The sequence below is a fragment of the Giraffa tippelskirchi genome, chromosome 5 (genome assembly GCF_054371585.1).
Source record: "Giraffa tippelskirchi isolate mGirTip1 chromosome 5, T2T-mGirTip1v1.2.pri, whole genome shotgun sequence".
NCBI classification, from domain to species: domain Eukaryota; kingdom Metazoa; phylum Chordata; class Mammalia; order Artiodactyla; family Giraffidae; genus Giraffa; species Giraffa tippelskirchi.
The window spans coordinates 189,523,202-189,542,962 of NC_137279.1; the positions used below are offsets into that span (position 1 = coordinate 189,523,202).

At 49.9% G+C, this 19,761-nt stretch overlaps 1 protein-coding gene and 1 long non-coding RNA gene across 4 annotated transcripts in view; one reads left to right on the forward strand and one right to left on the reverse strand.

The window, feature by feature from the left end:
• DRC11 (dynein regulatory complex subunit 11) overlaps positions 1–19,761 on the reverse strand; it is a 179,043-nt gene that overhangs the window by 5,679 nt on the left and 153,603 nt on the right. For all 3 annotated transcript variants that reach the window (XM_081491109.1, XM_081491108.1, XM_081491110.1), the window contains exons 16-18: positions 18,372–18,458; positions 7,923–8,100; positions 879–1,117 (exon numbers count right to left, since the gene is read on the reverse strand). In XM_081491109.1, the coding sequence (XP_081347235.1) occupies positions 879–1,117; positions 7,923–8,100; positions 18,372–18,458 (504 nt within the window). The remainder of the gene's footprint in view (positions 1–878; positions 1,118–7,922; positions 8,101–18,371; positions 18,459–19,761) is intronic.
• LOC145506441 (uncharacterized) lies at positions 689–2,128 on the forward strand. The gene is made up of 2 exons (XR_014053928.1): positions 689–1,361; positions 1,793–2,128. It is a non-coding gene; the product is annotated as an uncharacterized LOC145506441 (long non-coding RNA).

Below are 19,761 nucleotides of genomic sequence, written 5' to 3' on the forward strand. Positions count from 1 at the left end.
GGAGAAAACGAAGGTACTCATTGTTATTAAAAGGATTTGGAGGGCTGCCTGCTGGCCTGGGCCTTGGGGGGTGAGGGTGCTGATTCTGACAGTGCTTGGGGAAGGCACATCGCTCTTGGCTAGTTCTTTTCCTCCTATGGCAGAAGGATCTGGAAGAAAACAATTCTGTGAACATCTCAGAATGTGTTCAAAAATTAGAAAACTAAATTCAGCTGAATTTTCTTGTGATTTCCTATCACAAATGAACCTGGACACATATGAGACAAACCAGCATTGGCCGGAAGTACACCGTTTATGGAATGGTTTTCTCCAGGCAAAATCTGTTCCATTATGTGAACTGTGAAAGTAAAAATCAATGAGAACCAAGAGGAGTGTGTGTGTGTGTGTGTGTGTGTGTGTGTGTGTGTGTGTGTGCACGTGCGCGTGTGCCCAAATCCAATAGTTTTGAAGCCTTTACTCAATTCTGCAATTTGACTGTTCTCTTATAAGGTTCCCTGGTGGCTCAGCTGGTAAAGAGTCCACCTGCAATGAGGGAGACCTGGGTTTGATCCTGGGTTGGGAAGACCCCCTGGAGAAGGGAAAGGCTACCCATTGCAGTATTCTGGCCTTGAGAATTCCACGGACTGTATAGTTCATGGGGTCACAAAGAGTCAGACACGACTAAGCGACTTTCACTTTCACTTATAAGGTGACGAATCACAGTTTTCCTACGATTTAGAAGACATATGCTTTACTGCTAAGGCCAGAAGATGCTGTGCCCCTCAAATTTCACGTTTCCAAATTTCACTGGATGTGGCAGCGTCCAAATGCATGAACAGAGGAGGGAGGAGGTGTTGTGTGTGACAAGCGTTTGCTGCTGAGACAGGCGCTGTGTTTACCTTAAAGCTGTCTTCTTCCTCCTGGTAGACCGGATTCATGCTGGTGAGAGAGGCGATGAACTCGAGGGCGGTGAGTGGTTTGTGGGACTGCTGGCGGATTCTCCGCTCCGTGAGCACCTCCTTCACCACTTGGACGATGTGTCCCTGCGTGAAGCCGTCAGTGATCTTCGCCAGGCAACTGACACTCAGGGTGTCCGTGATGATGCCGCCGTGTCGCTGAATGATCTCCTTCCACAGAACTGTTGTGTCCAAGACGGTGGCAAAGACAGAGAACGAGAGTCATCAGAGAAAAAACAGGGTTAACCCAGTCCCCAGGACAAACCTGCCTCTCACCAAGAAAAGAGAGCACAGGGCGGCGTCTGCTCCAATTTGTAATTCAAATGAGCATGGGGCCAAAGAACCCACAAGGCATGCACATAGATGGCCCTGAGTTCTACAGATCCCTGAGTCCCTTGTGAATTGACAAGAAAAAATGTAAAAAGGGTCAGTATACATATATACACTATCATGTGTATTAATACAACAGATCGCTAGCAGGAAGCAGCTGTATAGCTGCTGGGTTCAGTTTGCTGGTACCGCAAACTCGGCTTGGTGCCCTGTGATGATGTAGAGGGGTGGGGAGGGGTGGGAGGTGGGAGGGAGGTCCAAGAGGGAGGGGATAGATGTATACATTTAGCAGTCACTCCATACAGCAGAAAGTAACACCACCTTGTAAAGCAATTACACTCCAATTATAAATCTTTAAAAAAGGTCAGTAGAGATTTAGGGTGGAGCCTTTGAAGATGTTCAAAATCTTCCAAAACTGGAAATTTATGGTGTTTGGTTAAGTAGGAGTTTGACTTGTTTGAGTTGCAAAGGGCATTCTGTATGTAATTTATACGTGTGGAATTGCAACACAGTCTGATTTATATCAGCTTTGCAGGGCTTGGCTCCTGTTAGGCATCCGACACTGCAGAACACGTCCTGTGAACAGAGGTATCCTCTCTGCCCCCAACAACGGCAAACGTGCACAGATAAACAGATCTACTGGATGGTGTCCTGTTGCTGCTGGGTTGGTGGGACCTTGGGTAACCCGGAGATTTCACTTATGACATGGGGATGCTGTGAAGACGAATTAAGAAATAATCCCTGGTGCTTCTTAACCTTAGAAACAGGATGGTCTCCCACACAACATTCGAGACATAACACTTCAAACACTGTGTCCATTCTGTAAGAGAGGTTCTATGGAAATAAATTGAGACCTGCTGTGATATGTTTTTCCAGTAGTCATGTATGGGTGAAAGAGTTGGACTATAAAGAAAGCTGAGCACTGAAGAATTGATGCTTTTGAACTGTGGTGTTGGAGAAGACTCTTGAGAGTCCCTTGGACTGCAAGAAGATCCAACCAGTCCATCCTAAAGGAGATCAGTCCTGAGTGTTCATTGGAAGGACTGATGTTGAAGCTGAAACTCCAATCCTTTGGCCACCTGATGTGAAGAACTGACTCCTTGGAAAAGACCCTGATGCTGGGACAGATTGAAGGCAGGAGGAGAAGGGGATGACAGAGGATGAGATGGTTGGATGGCATCACTGACTTAATGGACATGAGTTTGAGCAAGGTCCGGGAGTTGGTGATGGACAGGGAGGACTGGCATGCTGCAGTCCATGGGACCTCAAAGAGTTGGACACGACTGAGCGACTGAACTGAACTGAACAGTGATGTGTTAGTTCTGTCCAGACAATGAGGAAGGGACTGGGCAGGGATAAGGCTGTCCATCTCAGAGCCAGCCCTGGCACAGCGAAGGTTGGGCTAAATGTCTCTAAAGAGTTTTGACCGTCTTTGAGGAATGTTAAAGACAGGTTTTTTTGTTTTTTTTTTGTTTTTTTTTTTAATAAATGAAGATTCTTGCATGATCTGAGCACTGTCAGGTGTGTGGAATGACTACATCAGCCAAATACATTGCCCCTAAATACCGGGTGAAATGACTGTCAAGGAGAAGAATGACTTGGGACATAACTATGACCCACATCAGAGAGTCTGGTTTTGGAGCCACAAGTTATTTCTCTGTCCTCCTTGGTGGGGGACCCTTGGCTCCCAGGTGAGCTGAGTTGCTGGGAAGGGTGATGTGTTACCCTGGGGTCTGTGATGTCTTCTAGCTGTGGAAGGTTAGCCGTCCAGGGTTGAGGGCCACAGTGAAGCTTGCAAGGGCTACAGGGGCCCCCAACTTGACCTAAAGCAACATCTACACCCTGAATCTACGCTGTTACTTCCTTCGGGGGTTTATTTAAACTTGAAGTCATCTTAAGGTTACCTGTAAAAATAGGAGTATAAAGATTTAATCCTTAGGCTTCTGCGAGAAATAAGGACAAGAAAGTATAGAAGGCAATTGGAAGAAACTGTTCTGATATATGGTGGGCATTTTGTTTTCTGTAGCTTTATTACTGTTATTTCTGTAATTACTATTAGTCATTCCATTTCGTCCAGTACTCTTGCCTGGAAAATCCCATGGACGGAGGAGCCTGGTTGGCTACAGTCCATGGCGTTGCTAAGAGTCGGACACGGCTGAGCGACTTCACTTTCACTTTTCCCTTTCATGCACTGGAGAAGTAAATAGCAACCCACTCCAGTATTCTTGCCTGGAGAATCCCAGGGACAGTGGAGCCTGGTGGGCTGCTGTCTATGGGGTCGCACAGAATCGGACATGACTGAAGTGACTTAGCAGCAGCAGCAGCAGCAGCATTCCATTTTGTGGGGCTTCCCAGGGGGCTCAGTGGTAAAGAAACCGCCTGCCAATGCAGGAGACCTGGGTTCAACCCTGGGTGGGGAAGACCCTTTGGAGAAGGAGATGGCAATGCACTCCAGGATTCCTGCCTGGAGAATTCCATGGATAGAGGAGCCTGATGGGCTACAGTCCATGGGATTGCAAAGAGTCAGACACGACTGAGTGACTGAACAGCAACAACATTGCATTTTGTACCAAAGTTTTCTAATGCTCACTAAAACATCAATGATTGATATAGAAGCTAACACAAAATAAGCTACAGAGTATTTCTAAGTATATTTGTGTAAAGACCCTGGAGAAGTTAACAATTACCCTTATCTAAATACAATTGTCACAGATCAGAAAACACAACCCATGGTAAAAACACACAGCAACAACAACAACCAGACCACACCACCCCTTGGGATCCAGTCTGTCTCTTGTCCACATTCATAATACCTACACACTGTGCAAACAGGTCTGACTGGTGACTTGGAAGCTGAGAAGGGAACATGTCTTATGGCACAGGTGATAACCCCTAAAACTGAGGAGCCAGAAAACACACCAGACTGGGACCCAGAACAGCTTCAGTCTCGAGGACTGAGGGCAGCCAAGGGGCTCTCTGCAGCCAGTGCTGTATTTCATTTTCCTCTCATGGATGCAGAGGGCTTCTCAGTTCTTCAGGCTAATCTACATCTCCTTCCCTTTCTTTAGACTGAAAGGAATCCGGTCTTTGGGTCCCCTGCAAAGAACTGACACATTGGAAAAGACCCTGATGCTGGGGAAGATTGAAGGCAGGAGAAGAGGGCAGCAGAGGATGAGATGGTTGGATGGCATCACCGACTCAACGGACATGAGTTTCAGCAAGCTCTGGGAGTTGGTGATGGACAGGGAAGCCTGGCGTGCTGCAGTCCATGGGGTCGCAAGGAGTCGGACACGACTGAGCAACTGAACAACAACAACTCTGCTTTTGCCATTCCAAACCGATTCCATCCTGACTGCTGCTTGAGATGACACCACCTCTTAAAACTCATTTTCATTTGGGGTCTTGCACAAGCACGAGGGTGAACAATATGATTTGAATGAGCTTCTGGCCTCTGCAGTCTAGAATTCCAGAAAAATCGAAAGACATGAGCTGGAGTCCTCCGAGCAGACACTGGGTCCAGGGTGGGGAGCCTGTGATGAATTGGGTTATTACTGGAACAGACCCCAGGGAAGAGAGGCAGGAGGTACAGCATTAGGAACGTGGAGAGACGGAAGCCCAAAGGGATTTCTGGGGACTAGACATAGCATTAATCAATCGGGGGGTGGGTTTTCTTTGCAGAGACATTTTGAAGGAAACAGCTTGATTTGGGGAAAGGAGGTAGATATTGAATTATGTTTGGTAAACCTTAAGGACCATGTTTCCTCCGGCTGATCTACCCTTAGCTTCTCAGCCCCATCACCTGGCCCCTCCCCGCCTGGAGGAATTTGAGAAGTTGGATGGTGATCCACACACCTTCAGGGCTCTACCGCCTGCAAACAGATGGACAAGCAAGTGCCCAAGTTATGAATTTGCAGCCCAGGCTTTACGGGCTGTGAGAGACCATTTTTGATCACTGCACAGACAGGAATAGTCTTTCTTTAAGATAGATGTCCCAGTCAGTGTGTCTATGATAACTTCAAGGTCACTGGAGGAAACAAGCAGCATTTATGATGCTGGCAAGAATGGCGGCCTCCACAAATCACCCACCAGCAAAGAAATATGTGAGATGCACGTGGCTGAGTGGACAGAGCCCTGAGCCCAAGACAGCCGCTGCTGCAGGTTTATCATCTGCTCACAGGTGAAGGGACGCTTCCTCTTCCTCTCCCACGTTGCTTCGGGAGGGGGTTCAGGCTGAAATCGGTCACGTGATCTGAGTCCCTAGAGAGGTCTGGCACTTTATCAAAAGAACGCAATTGTCCTTGTTAGACATCAATAGCTTTATTTTTAAAGGGCCTCTGGTTTTGTCAAACAGTGGAAACTACTGAATCTAAAGTCAAGAATAATGTTCTAGGTCCTGAAAATTAATAATATGCTACTTTATTCCATTAAGATAGCTTAAAATATCTATGCAATACAGAGAGAGACAGAGAAAGAGAGACAGAGAGAGAGATGCTAACAAGAGCTGGGGAAGCTCCGATGAAGCTGGGAGGGAGGAGTCCTCTGTAGTGACTCACAGTGGGAAGAGAATGCTGGTGCCCACCCACCTCCTGGGCTAAACTACACAGCCCTGTCCCCTTGAACCTGAGATCACGTAAGTCATTCTGGCCAATGTGGGTAGAAGTGCTGTTGGCCCCATCTGGGTCTGGTTCCTAAAATCTCCTGAGAGATCATTTATATGATCTTTTTCTCCCTTTGATGCCGGTTGGCTGCAAAGGATCCAGTGGAGGGCTTGCAGGCCCCAAAAGACAGAGAAGCCCCTAGATGATGGAGAAATAACTGCATCCAAAGTCTACCTGTGCTTTATGTATAACACTGATGTATGAAGTCAGGACCACAAATTATGGAGACAGAAATGAGTGCATGTTGCAAACCGAGTGGCTAATAAGCTAAGAGATTTTCACGTATGGGGAATAAAGGGCTGTTCTTTCAGCAAATCACATTAGCCAGGAGCTAAGAACAACCAGAAAGGACCATATATCCTCCCTGTTTTGGTGATGCTATTGTGAAGGATTAACAGAAACCACGTCTGACCTAATAGATTTTGTTACTATCATCAGTGCTAACCATCGCTGCCGTATCATCGCTACCTCCATCTGCTCTGTTGCCACCACCACCATGACTGCCAGCATCCCTCTCACCCCCTGGCTGCACTCATGACCACCATCCTCAGACTGCACTCGCCATCACCACCATTTCCAACCCTAACACCACCATCACCACCTCTAAACCAGATCTATCACCACCACCACCGTGGGTGGCCAAGATGACCCCTCAATGAGCTGCCCTTTGGCCTTCACAGGCTCTGTTGTCCACTGTCCTTGACCTTGGGCTGGCCCCGGGACTTTCTCTTGAGCAGCAGAGTTTGGTGAAGATGACCCTGTGTGACTTCTGAGGCTGGGTCACAAGAATCCTTCCAGCTTCCACCTGAATCTCTTGAAACGTGCTCTCAGGATGCGCTTTTGGGGGCCTGGGTGCCGTGCAAAAGGCCATGGGGAATGGAGAGCTGGTCCCCCAGCCCCAGCTGAGCTTCCAGCTGATCCAGTCATGGAGGGAACGGTCTTGGATGTCCAGGCCTATCCAGGCTTCAGATGACTGAAGCTCCAGTCGCCGTCATGAAACATCTCCGGGGGAGGGAACCCCTTGCTGAACCCAGTGGCCCCTCAGAAGCACCAGAGGCATACACTGTTTCCAGCCCCTGGGGGGGTCACACGGCAGGAGACACGGAGACCCCACCAGTGCCACTGCTGGCTCCCGAGCCGTCTGCCGCCAGCCGTGGAAATCCTCCTCCCCCACGACCACCATCAGCACCTTATCCCTCCTCCTCCTCCACCACCACCCGTGCTCTTGGGGGGCTGGGAAGGTGCTGGGCATCCCAGCCATCTCATATAAGGGTCACCACTGCTCTGCGAACTCTGAGAGAGCGTGGAGGCTCAGAAGGTCAGCCAAGTTGTCAAGGTCATCAGTGATCCAGGAGCAAAGCTGGGATCAGACCCAGGTCTGCTCAGAGCAAGCCCAGATCTCATGGTTCTTCCCCATTTCACTGCCCCGTCTCCCAGGGTCCCTTGTTGGTACAGTTCCCTGTTAATAATAGGTTTACAAAAATGTGGATTTTGAGTCTATCTGTTCAAGAAAAAAAATGGAAAAAAGTAAGCTCTTGTATTTAGTGTTTAAGTCAATCAACGTTCTCCTGAACTAATATTTTAAGATTGGGGGAAAAAAAATCAACCTCGTGAAAAGAAATGCTGCTGCATGAGAAAGACAGCAGCACCACGGGGACAAGATGAGGGACCCAAGTTCACCTGTCGGAAGGAAAATTCACAGCCTCGAGGCTTCTGTCTCCTTCGGGGCTCAACATGATAGCCCCTGTCCAGTTTCTTTTCGTCCAGGGACAAACGATCATGTTAACAACAGAACAGAGGTGTACGCTTTGCTCTTCTGAGCCGGTATTTGCGTTTGTAGCTCAGAGTCTGGCTGACGCCCTGGCACACAGGGCCTCACGTCCCCCTCTGATGCTCCTGGGTGATGAAGGCCACCCTCCCAGCCCCACACGACAGCACGGCCATCGCGGATGGCCCAGCCTCACTGGCTGCACACGGGCAGGGGTGAGGGGGTACTCGCCATATCTGGAAGCGTAGTCTGGTCTGGGAACCAAAATAATTTTTTGGTAAACTTTGCAGAAAGGTTGAAGTTCCGCATCAAAAGGTCGCTTTGTGGTCCCCACAATCAGAATCCTGTCGTCCGGTTTCAGGAGTTTCAGCATTTTGGGAAGCTGCTTTTTCAGGCGCTTAGGTTCCATCTGGGAGAAACAGAGAGGAAAAAAAATTAGCCCACATACAGAAAAAAGAATTAAGAGCTAAAGTAAATTCAGCCTCGGATGCACTGTGGGATGCACTTACTAACGTGACTTCAGGGCGGGTGGACATACTTCCCTAGAGTGTGTCCTGGGCCAGGTCTTGGGATGTGGTTCCTGGTTGGCGTGGTCTGAATTGCTGGCCCTTCCTTTCCTCAAATCCGGTGTTCAGATTTGGACAGGGGGAAGGAGGGAAGCACCTGACCGAATGTTCTAGCATCTTAGCCCTAAGCATGGGAAACGGGGCGGATTTCCAAGTGGAAGGAAGCTGCCTGGGGTTGACAATGGGTTCTGGTGCGTTCCTCCGAGCTGTTTTGCAGGTGAACTCCAGACTTCCTTTGTTGATGGCCGTGACAATGAGGATCCGAGGTCCCGGATCTCAGGTCTGAAAACACCCCATGACACGAAGTGTGACACGGCCTGGGGGTGATGGTGAGCAGATTTGGCCATGTTGCCATGGCAATGCATGGGCCTTCAACCAGGGTAGCAAGAGGAGCGGAAGTGGTGAGGGGTGGCAGGGAGCCTCCACGGAGATGCCCAAGCATAATCTGAACCTTTCTTGCTCCCCTTTGGCTCAGGGGCAACTTAGACACGGAGTTAAAGATCTCGCCCATGCTGGGGTTTCCTGGAACCGCCCCCCCAGCACCTGTGAGCTCCTCTACAGAGATGAGCCAACTGATGTTTGTCCCTGTGAGTCCTGCACCCTCGGGCTGAGAGACAGCCCTGCACGCCCGTCTGCAGGAAGGGGCTGGGGACGTCTAGGGAAGGGAGGGAGCGTGTGATAGATTCCATCCTCGGGAATAAAAGCGAACAGAGGAGGGCACTGGAGGGCCAGGGGCTGCGGGGGTGCCAGAGCTCTGTATGGCTTGCAGAGCCCTGGGGACAAGGCCACTGTGTGCTGGGGGATGGCCAGCCTGCTGGGCAGAGGGCCGGAGGGTGGGGGTTGGCGTGCAGCCCGCAAGGTGGGTGCCAGCTGGGGGTGGGAGGGAGGGGCTGTTGGCCAAGCAGGGGCCCCATGGCTGAGTGCCTCCTTTCTTCCCCCACCTGACCGGCGGGACGGCCCGGTTTCATGAGGCACAGGGCAAAGACCACGAGAGGCTGAGAAGGAGCACTACCCCAGCCGAGGGGCCCTTAGGAGCTAAGCCCAGCGGGAAGCTGAAGGATCTTCGGCTCCAAGCAGGCCCTGGGTTGGAGCTTGCCCTGACCACAGGACAGGGCAGCTGTACAGGGCCCTTGCTCGGAGCCTGGTGCGGACTCTCTCACCTAATCCTCACAGGCACCCCATTAGAGGGACTTGTTCTCACCCTCACGGGGAGATGCTGGCCTGAGGCATGAGGCAGTCTGGGGACCTGCTCAGAGTTCATGAACAGGACCCCGGCTGCCAGCATGGAGGCAGTGACTCCAGAACCTTGCTCCTTCCCCTACTTTTGGGGGCCCTGTCTCTCAGGGGGGATGTGCCGAGGGTCTTGCTCCTCACCAACCCCACCAATTCCCTTTCTGTGTGAGGCCTATAGCAATTGAGAGCTGCAAAGGAAACTTAAAATATCTATTACTATTATATCGTGTTATCTGTTATTATATTTATATCATTATTATGATATGTTGTTTTTCAGTCACTCAGTCGCGTCCTACCCTTTGTGACCCCATGGACTGCAGCACACCAGGCTTCCCTGTCCTTCAAATCTCTCGGATCTTGCTCAAACTCACGTCCACTGAGCCGGTGATGCCATACAACCATCTCTTCCTCTGTCGCCCCCTTCTCCTCCTGCCCTCAATCTTTCCCCGCATCAGGGTCTTTTCTAATGAGTCAGCTCTTTGCATCAGGTGGCCAAAGTATTGGAGTTTCAGATTCAACATCAGTCCTTCTAATGAATATTCAGGGTTGATTTCATTTAGGATTGACTGGTGTGATAAGGTATAGATCAGCTTTATTGATATAATCCATATACCATACAATCCACCTATTTAAAACATATGCTTCCAATAAAATTAAAATAGTAAAAAAAGAAAATGTCTGACTGAGTGGTTTTTCACAGAGTTGTGCAACCATCACCACAATTAATTTTAGAACATTTTCATATTTGCTCCCAAAAGACTTCACCCATTAGTAGTCACTGCCCACTTTCCCCCAACTTCCTTCTCCAATCCTAGGCAATCACTAACCTACTTTCTCTCTCTACGGGTTTGTATAGTCTGGATATTTCATAAACAGGATCATTCAATATGTGTGTGTGTGTGGCTTCTTCCATTTAGCATGCTGTTTCTGAGGTTCACCCGTGTTGTGGCGTGCCTCAGTATTTCAGTTGCCGAATGAGATCCACTGTGCGGATGTGCAACACTTTATTTATCCACTCATCAGTTGACGGACATTTGGGTTACTTCTACTTTGTGGCTCTTCTGAATTGTGTATAGGATTTTGTATGCGCTAATGTTTTCATCTTGAATTGCTAGGTCATACGGTTACTCTTATATTTAACCTTTTAAAGAAACGCCAGACTGGTTTTCAAAGTATTCGCACCCTTTTACCATCCTAGCAGAGAGCAGAAGATCCACGTTTCTCCAGACTCTTGCCAACACTTGTGACTGTTTGTTTCCCTTTTATTTTTCCTTTCATTTAGATATCCTCATGGGTGTAAAGTGGTATTGCGTTGTGATTTTGACTTGTATCTCCCTGGGGGCTAATGATGTTAGCATCTTTTCATGTGCTTACTGGCCATTTGTATACTTTTTTTGAAAAAATATGTATTCAGATCTTTTGCCCTTTTTAAAATTGGGGTTATTTGGCTTTGTAATGTTGAGTTGCAAGGGTCATTTATATGTTCTAGATACAAATTCTTTGTCAGATAAATGATTTGCCAATATTTTGAGCTGTCTTTTTGCTTTCTTGATGATTTCTTTTACAACAAAAAAATGATGAGGTTCAATTTAAGCTTTCTTTTGTTGCTTGTGCTTTTGATGTCACATCCAAGACACCACTGCTTAATGCAAGGTCACAAAGATTCATGTCTCTATTTTCTTCTAAGAGTTTTATAGGCATAGCTCTTTCTTTTAGGTCTATGAGGCATTATTGGTTAACTGTGTGAGGTAGGGGTCCAATCTCATTCTTTTGCAGCTGGCAATCCAATGGTCCTAGCAGCACTGGTTGAAAAGACTATTCTTTCTCCATTGAATTGTCTGGACACCTCTGTAAAAAAATCAATTGACTGTAAGTGCGAGGGTTTATTTCTGGACTCAGTTCTATTCCATTGACTGAGAGGTCTTTCCCGAGGCCAGCATCACACTGTCCTGATTGTTGCAGGTTTGTGGTAAGTTTTCAAACTGGGAAGAGTCCTCCAATTCTGTTCTTTTCCGAGACTGTTTTGGCTGTTCTGGGTCCCTTGAATTTCTGTATGGATTACAAGATCAGCCTGTCAATTTCTTGCAAATAAGCCAGCTGGTATCCTGATGGGGACTGTGTTGAATCTGTAGATGAATCTGGGGATTCTTGCTACCTTAACAATATAAAGGTTTTCAATCCACGAACATGATGTATCCTCCTACTTATCTAGGTCTTCATTACTTTTTCAGCAATCTTTTTTGTAGTCTTCAGAGTAGAAGTCTTCCACTTCTTTTGTTAAGTCTGTTCCTATTTTTTGGATGTTATTATAAATGGAATTGTTTTCTTGACACTACTTTTTTCACAGTAAGTGTAGAGAAGGAAGTTATTTTGTATATTGGTCTTGTACCCTAGCCTATAATCTCATTGAATGTTTTTATTAGTTTCTAAAACTGCTTTTAGTGAATTCCTTTGGGTTTTCTATATACAAGATCATGTCATCTGCAAATATAGCTTCATTTCTTCCTTTTCAATATTATGCTTTGCTTTTTATTTTGTTTTCTTCCCTGACTGCCCTGGTGCCTGTTCCTGTTCAGTTGCTTCAGTCGTGCCTGACTCTTTGCGACCCCAGGCTTCTCTGTCCATGGGATTTTCCCGGCAAGAATACTGGAGTGGGTTGCCATTTCCTCCTCCAGGGGATCTTCCTGACCCAGGGATCAAACCCACATCTCCTGCATCTTCTGCACTGCAGGCAGATTTTTTACTGCTGAGCCACTGGGGAAGCCCGATTGCCCTGGTGAGAATCTTCAATATAATGCTGGATAAAAGCCTGGCGTCCTGCAGTCCATGGGGTCACAAAGAGTTGGACATGACTGAGCGACTGAACTGAACTGAAAAGAGGCGATTTTAAGGGAAAAACATCCGGTCTTTTACCATTAAGGGTGATGTTAGCTCTGAATTTTTTGTAGTTGCTCTTTATCAGGCTGAGGAGAAATTTCCTTTTCTATTTTTTTTTTTAAATCATGAAGGGGTGTTGGCTTTTGTCAAATGCTTTTTTTCTGCATCTGTTGAGATGATGGTGTGGTTCCTGTCCTTTATTTTAATGATATAATGTATTACATTAATTGATTTTTGAATGTTAAGCCTGGGCTAAATCCCACTCGGTCATGGTGTATAATCCTTTTTCTGTGTTGTTAGATTCAGTTGAGAAGAGACTTTCTGTAATGTAAGTCACAGAGAGAACAAGATGGGATTTTTACAGCAAAATAAATCCCACAGTCTGGGCCTGAAGCCAGACCACCGGGCAGCTTCCGACCATTTCCTCCTGCACTCACAGGAGTCCAGAGCCTCCAAGGCTCCATCAGGAGGGAACAATGGCTTTGCAGGACTCCATCCAGGAAGCATGGGTGGGGGCTGGGGACAACAGAGGAGCTTAAAAGAGGGCAGAGCACAGGAGAGGGATGATCGGGAATGAGGCTTCCTGAAACCCCGGAAATGGGCGTCAGGACGGAAACCTGCTCTTGAAGGGGCTGCTCCCCAACCCTGACCCTAGGCCTTTGCAGAAACCTGCTGTTGCTCAGATCCATGCCTCTGAGCTGCCAGGGATGAGAGAGATGTCTGTTGGGCCTTGACTATGCTCCTGAACTTCCCATGGGGCCAGGGTGTGCGCAAAAATGAAAAGCTCAAGGATAGAACTCCATATTGTTGTTGTTCAGTCCCTAAGTCATGTCTGACTCTTTGAGACCCTATGGACTGCAGGCACTGGGCTTCCCTGTCCTTTGGCATCTCCCAGAGCTGACTCAAACTCATGTCCATTGAATCGGTGATACCATCCAACCATCTCATCCTCTGTCGTTCCCTTCTCCTCCTGCCCTCAATCTTTCCCAGCATCAGGGTCTTTTCCAATGAGTTGACTCTTCGCATCAGGTGGCCAGAGTATTGGAGCTTCAGCTTCAGTCCTTCCAACAAATATTCAGGGTTGATTTCCTTTAGGACTGACTTGCTTGTTCTCCTTGCCGTCCAAAGGACTCTCAAGAGTCCTCTCCAGCATCCCAATTTGAAAGCATCAATTCTTCAGTGCTCAGGCTTCTTTATGGTCCCACTCTCGCATCCGCACATGACTACTGGAAAAATCATAGCTTTGACTACACAGACCTTGATTGGGAAAGTGAAGTCTCTGCTTTTAACACGCTGTCTAGGTTTGTCATAGCTTTCCTCCCAAGGAGCACGTGTCTTTTAATTTCATGGCTGCAGTCACCATCCTCAGTGATTTTGGAGCCCAAGAAGATAAATCTGTCACTGTTTCCACTTTTTCCTCTTCTATTTGCCATGAAGCAATGGACCAGATGCCATGATCTCAAGTTTTTTAAATGCTGAGTTTTAAGCCAGCTTTTTCACTCTCCTCTTGGACCCTTATCAAAAGGCTCTTTAGTTCCTCTTCACTCTGCCATTAGAGTGGTATCATCTGCATATGATATGCAGATGGTTATACTAAAAAAGTGACCCTTTGGAAAACCAGGAGGAGGAGCAGGGTGATGAAGGTGGCGATGGAGGAGGAGAGCTGGGCAGGCCCTGGCTGTGTTGGCAGCGTTGTGGTGGAGGCGTCCCATGGGTGATTCTGGTTGATGCCAGGTGTCTGCATCCGACCTTCGGGTGAGAGCCGCAGTCTGGGGATGGAGTGTAGCACCCGTTGGCTAAGTGCTGATTTCTTTAAGTTATGAGATGGTGCCCAAGGAGTGTGAGGAGAAAAGGTCCACGGGCTTGAGATGGAACCTCAGTGAGCGTCACTGTATTTAATGGAGTGTTTAGAAGCGCATGGAGGAGAGAAAGCAGGAAGTGCTGGTGGGGTCTGAGGAGACCAGGAGAAGGCAAGGCGATAGAGGCTAAGAGAGGACAGACTTTTATAAATGGGGCCTCACTGGCAAAATGGGTTTCAAACAACTGTGTGAGAGCCGTTTCCATGGAGCTGGAGAGCATCAAGTGGACAGCAGGGGGTTGAAGAGAGAGTGGGGATGGTTGAGAATGGACTGGTCTTTTAAGAAGCTTGATGGAGGACCTGGCAAGGTTTCGGAGGCAACTATGGCATGTGTGAGGCGACATGAAGCTTCCCAAAGACTGGAAGGAGGTCTGACCCCAGGACCCTGGTGGGACTGGAGACTGCTACTCTGGGCGGGGGGCGGGGGGTGGGCAGAGATGCACTTGCAAGGCCTGAGCCCATCCCCGGCAAACTGGTTGCCATGGGGGCTGGGGTGCGGTCCTGCCTGTCCCGAAGCAGGAGATGACATTGCTGTGTCCTGTCAATGGCAGGGATGCACGACCTTAACCAGCCTGTTTGGATAACAAACGCTGATCCCAGGCTGGCTCCAGAGTGACATCTTTACAGATGGTGAGACCCTTTAGGAGGGGATGGAAATGAAAGGTGAGTCTGTTTGGCCAGCGGCCCCCTGCACCCGGGCCACCCCTGTTCCTGTTCAGAGCCGCGTCCATTACACACGAGACCCGCATGCTCATGCGTCACACTGGCCAACATCCCCACTAACCCCTGGCAGCCTTTGCGGCTGATGCCCTTATGGCGGGACCTGCCAGGCCTGCCCCACCTTATTGTTGCAGGCGATTTCAAATTCGTGTCTGACGTGCATGTGGCAGTCCCCGTTTGCTTTTCTGCAGTCAGCTCCACCAAACCACGACAGAAGCCAGGCCCGACCCAGCTCTCGTGGAGGCCTGACCGAGATGTGGGGAGGGCTCCCGCGTGCTGTGGCCACGAGGGTAACGGAGCAGAAAACGCAGCAGCGTCTCGTCTCGCCTCACGCTGGACTGCCTTCATCTTGTACACCAACAACTGACTGATGGGGAGGCGAGGACGGTGGGGAGCACGGCCCTCCTCCTGGGAGAGGAGGCGAGGGCACTGTCCCCAGCATCCGCCTGCTGACTGGGGGCTTGGCGTTGAGGACGTCGTCAGGGGGAGAACTGGGGTGCCAGGGGGCTCCGGAGCCCAGCACCGTTGGCTCTGAGACTGGAGGGTCCCCCAGGCAGTCTTCAGGACGTGGTCTGGAGCAGCCCTGGGGCTGAAGAGGAAGGACACAGGGGTAGTAGAAGCCCAGAGGGCAGAACAGGAGGCCAGTGCGGACAGCCAGGTGCCAAGAAGGGGCCTGCGTCTGAGTCCCAGAGCTGCCCAGGACCAGTGGTGCGCCCTCTCTGGCTTAGGGCTTCCTAAAGAATCTGCCTGCCAATGTGGGAGATGCAAGAGACATGGGGTCGATTCCCTGGGTCAGGAAGATCCCCTGGAGGAGGAAATGGCTACCCACTCCAGTAATCTTGCCTGGAGGATCCCATAGACAGAGGAGCCTGGCGGGCTGCCGTCCACGAAGTCTCCAAGAGTTGGACACGACTGAGCACATGCAAAACAGGGGAAAGCCGCCTTCCTTCTCCCCAGGGCTGCTGAGTGCTTCCAGACCTACGCTTTGTGCCCCCTGGGCCTCTGCTGTCTGCTGCAGTAGCCCGCAGGGTCCCTGCGCCCCGAACCTCTGCACCAGGAGCCGTCACCTCTTAGGACTGGGCCCGTCTCCACACTGTACCTCCGAAAGGGCCTTGACCCAGAGGTGGAGGCATCGAGGGTGGAATTAGTCCCTGTGGGTGAGAGCTTTTCCCAAGGGGTGTTTCTGGAACCCCCTCGAACCCCCTGGGCTGCCGCCAGGAGATTCTCTGCAGCTGGACATGCTTCTGTAGGTCTCAGTGCCTTGGGCATGGGGAGTGTTTGGACAGAGGCTGGGCCGAGTGGTAGTTAGGACGCTGGGGTCCTTGGGCGGCCAAGTGATGCAAGTTGGAGTCTCTCGTCTGTGGATGCAGTGAACGCCCTTGGCGTTCGGTGGTCATCGTCAGAGAGTGACTGTCCAGTGCTCACGGCCGCCCCGAGCCCTGGTGGCCAGGGGACTTGGGCAAGGATGGAAGTCAGTGGTCAGGGGCGGGGAGGAAAGCAGAGGAGAGAGGGCCGGCGCTGGCCCAGGAGGCAGGAGGCAGCAGGAACCCCGCCGCCTGGGGGGCAGGCACAGGACTTGGGGCCAGAAGATGCTTGCAGGGTGGCTCTCCTCCAGGTGGGGCACTGAAGCTGGGGCCCCCGCAGAGCCGGGGGGGTCTGCATGCCCCTTCCCACCCCCAGCAACTCTGCCTGGGCTGGTTCAGGCAGCCCAGCCGGTCCTGTGGACTTTTGGGGACCTGGGGACCCTTCTGTTTGTATTCATCAGGCATCCTGGGATTTCCCCAGACTGTGACTCAGTCTCCAGTGCAGTGAATTCCCCTGACAGACGACAGACTTTTCTAATGCAGAGACGGACAGAATAAACGTGCGATTTGTCCACGACAAAGACTATGCCACCAAAGGCCTTCATCTTCTACAGGAACGAGACTAGTCAGTGACCATACTTGTGGGGACCACAGCCTGTGCTCGAGGTAAGCAAGAAAAGGGCCCCTTCACGCTGACCCCCCTTGCTGGGGGGGTGTCTGCTGAATCCACATTTATTCCCTGAGGTCAGCACTCCCTCAAAGCCTACCAGCCCGTCCCTCTCTGGCTCTCAAACGGGCTTGCTCATCCCTCTTAGTCTCCCTCCACGCAGGTGTACAGGTGAGCAGAGGTATTTGTTGCTGATAACCTGACAGCTTGACAGGGTCCTGGGAGAGGACTTGTGAGGGGGGCTTTGTGAACTCAGAGGCTGGTCTCTCTGCAACCCTTTAGCCAGCTAAGGGGGTAGAGGCTCAGAGAGGTTAACTTACTTGCTCAGGGACACACAGCCAGCTAAGGTGAAGGCCCGGGACACATTTCTCCTGAATTCTCATATTCTCCAGGCTGATGCCCAGCAGGAGATCCCTTGCCCACTAAAGAGACTGCACTTCCGATGACATGAAGTGTGTGACCACTTGGATTAAACACTGCCTTTCATCTCTCTTGAGACTTACTGTAGCAACTGCCTTCAAGTTCACATCTATGTGAACTTTTACAATTTTATTATTTTTTAAAAATTAATTTTTATTGGAGTATTTTACTGCATGTGGACATTTTTAATGTAGCAACTTCGCCAGCAGAGGGAGCTACCTACCAGCTTCCCAGATTAAATAATAAATGAGTCCTCTTAAGAGTTCCCAAAATGACAGGGCAATCAAGGCTCATTTGGGGAAGAAAAGATTGAGCTTTCATTCTTTATCCAAATCACCTCTACCTGCTAAAAATGATGTATAATACATAAGGATCAAAAGTGATTAAAATCCTTATGAATTTAATCAGGAATTCACAGTTAACCACTATTTGCTTTGGTGCAAATTGATGTGGAATAACAATCATGTGTATCTGCAAATTTTTTTTTTAACTTGTGGGAAATTTGCTGGTGATTTGTGGGGGGGTGAGGGGAAGTGCGGGGGAGGGGAGCCATTGAACGGAGAGAAAAGGCGGAAGGAAGCAATTGACAGAGGGCTCCCGGGGGGACCCTGAACGTGGGGGCGCTTGGCGGGTCTATGCACCGTCTTTGTTCATAAATTTCGGGCCTTTGGCTGTTTATTATGATGAACAATAGGAAATCCTAATAATAACTCCTGTGTGCGCCGTTGGCCGGGGCCGAGCAGAGTTCTCTCGATTGTTCCTCACTGTGAAGCCTACGTTTGGATTGAGGGCTCCCCTCCCCCCTTTTCTATCGTTTCTTTCATTTTTTTTTCTTCTAAATTATGCCTCGTAAAAATCAGACACTGGATCCTTTCAGATACAGACAAGCGCTCAGGGCAGAGGGACGCTGGCCCCTCGTTTCCTTCCTCCCTTGAACAAGCAAGACCTTCTTGAGAGATCGAGGTGGTCCCTGGGGCGGGGCCCCCTTGGGAGGAGGGAAAAGGCCCCATTGAGAATCCACCGGGAAGCCCTCACCTTCCTTTCCGCGTGGGGCACTTTTTTGTAGAAGGTTTTCTCGGTGTCTCCGATCCACACCACGGAGGGCTGGAGCATGCGGGCCACCTGCAAGGAGAAACGGTCGGTTGTAAATGCGTTTCCTCTGGGGTGCACTCTTGACGTCCCCCGCCCGGCCCCTGGAACAGCAGGACGGACTGGGACGGCCCCCCGGGATGGCAGCGCCTCGTGAGGCTGCACTGCGTACGCGCGCTGCATCTTCCTTCGCTGCAGGATGTGGGCCCCTGTGGTCAGGATGCCCTGGGGGTCCCTACGTCCTGCTCCAAGGACCCCGAGTGTCCCCTCGGTTTGGCTTGAAATAAGCCAATAGTTTCCTGCTGCAAACGAAGGGAACTGGGCCACGAGGTTTAATTACAGCCTACGCCCCACTCCCACGCTGATTCAAGTTTGCTCATTTTGAGAAAAGCCCATTTCAGCACCAGGGCCCCTGTGATGCCCGTTTGTTTGTCTCCGTGGGCCTGCTGCCTTTGTGGCCGTGGTTTCATCAGGAAGGTGGCTCTGAGCCCCTTCCAGGGCGAGCGAGGCTTCGTGACAGCTCTGGAACTTACCGTGGGCCCATGAATAATTGCCACATACCTAACAATCTCTTCAAAGCGCCCCCATGATAGCGGAGTTCGGGTATTTTTGCAACAATTTGTGCTTTGTGCAAAATTGTGCCAGATAAAAGCAGTCTTCAGTCACAGTGAATGCGGTGTTATGTACTCCTATTTTTATATATCTTTAAACATCATTAAGGCAGCAGGTGTGATTTTTAAACCAAGACAGACATTTAATAAATGATGGAAAAGTCACTGGGAATACTGGCTGGGTCTGTTTTCCCCCAGCACTACGTACCAAGGGAAGCAGATTATGCAGGTTCAAAGACAAAAGTGGATTCAGATTGATCCTGGTGCCGGTCTGGCCCCAGGCTGGCTGTGCCCAGTCCCACACATGCCAGGATGTTCAGAGAGGAAACGGTGCCAGCCAACCACCCTCTGGTCGGCGTTATGTTTTAGACCCCAAGCCACAGAGCTTAGGAATCCGGAACCCCAAGTTTCAGTCTCAGGACCCAAGGCAGCTTGATGGGAAGCGTACAAAATAGCCAGTGAGCCAGGCTCGGGCCACACGCATTGCACACGGCCTCTGTCACACGCAAGGTCACGGCTAGCACTGACCAGCACTTCTACTCAGAGGATGGGACCTGTGATAACTCACTCACATTAATTACAACTCTATGGAGCAGGTAACATCATCACCATCCCTGTTTGAAGATGGGGAAACTGAGGCTCAAAAATGCTACACGACCCGTCCAAGGTCACTCAGCTAGATGGTGGCAGAAGCAGGATGCCAGACCAGGGTGCTGGCTATCACG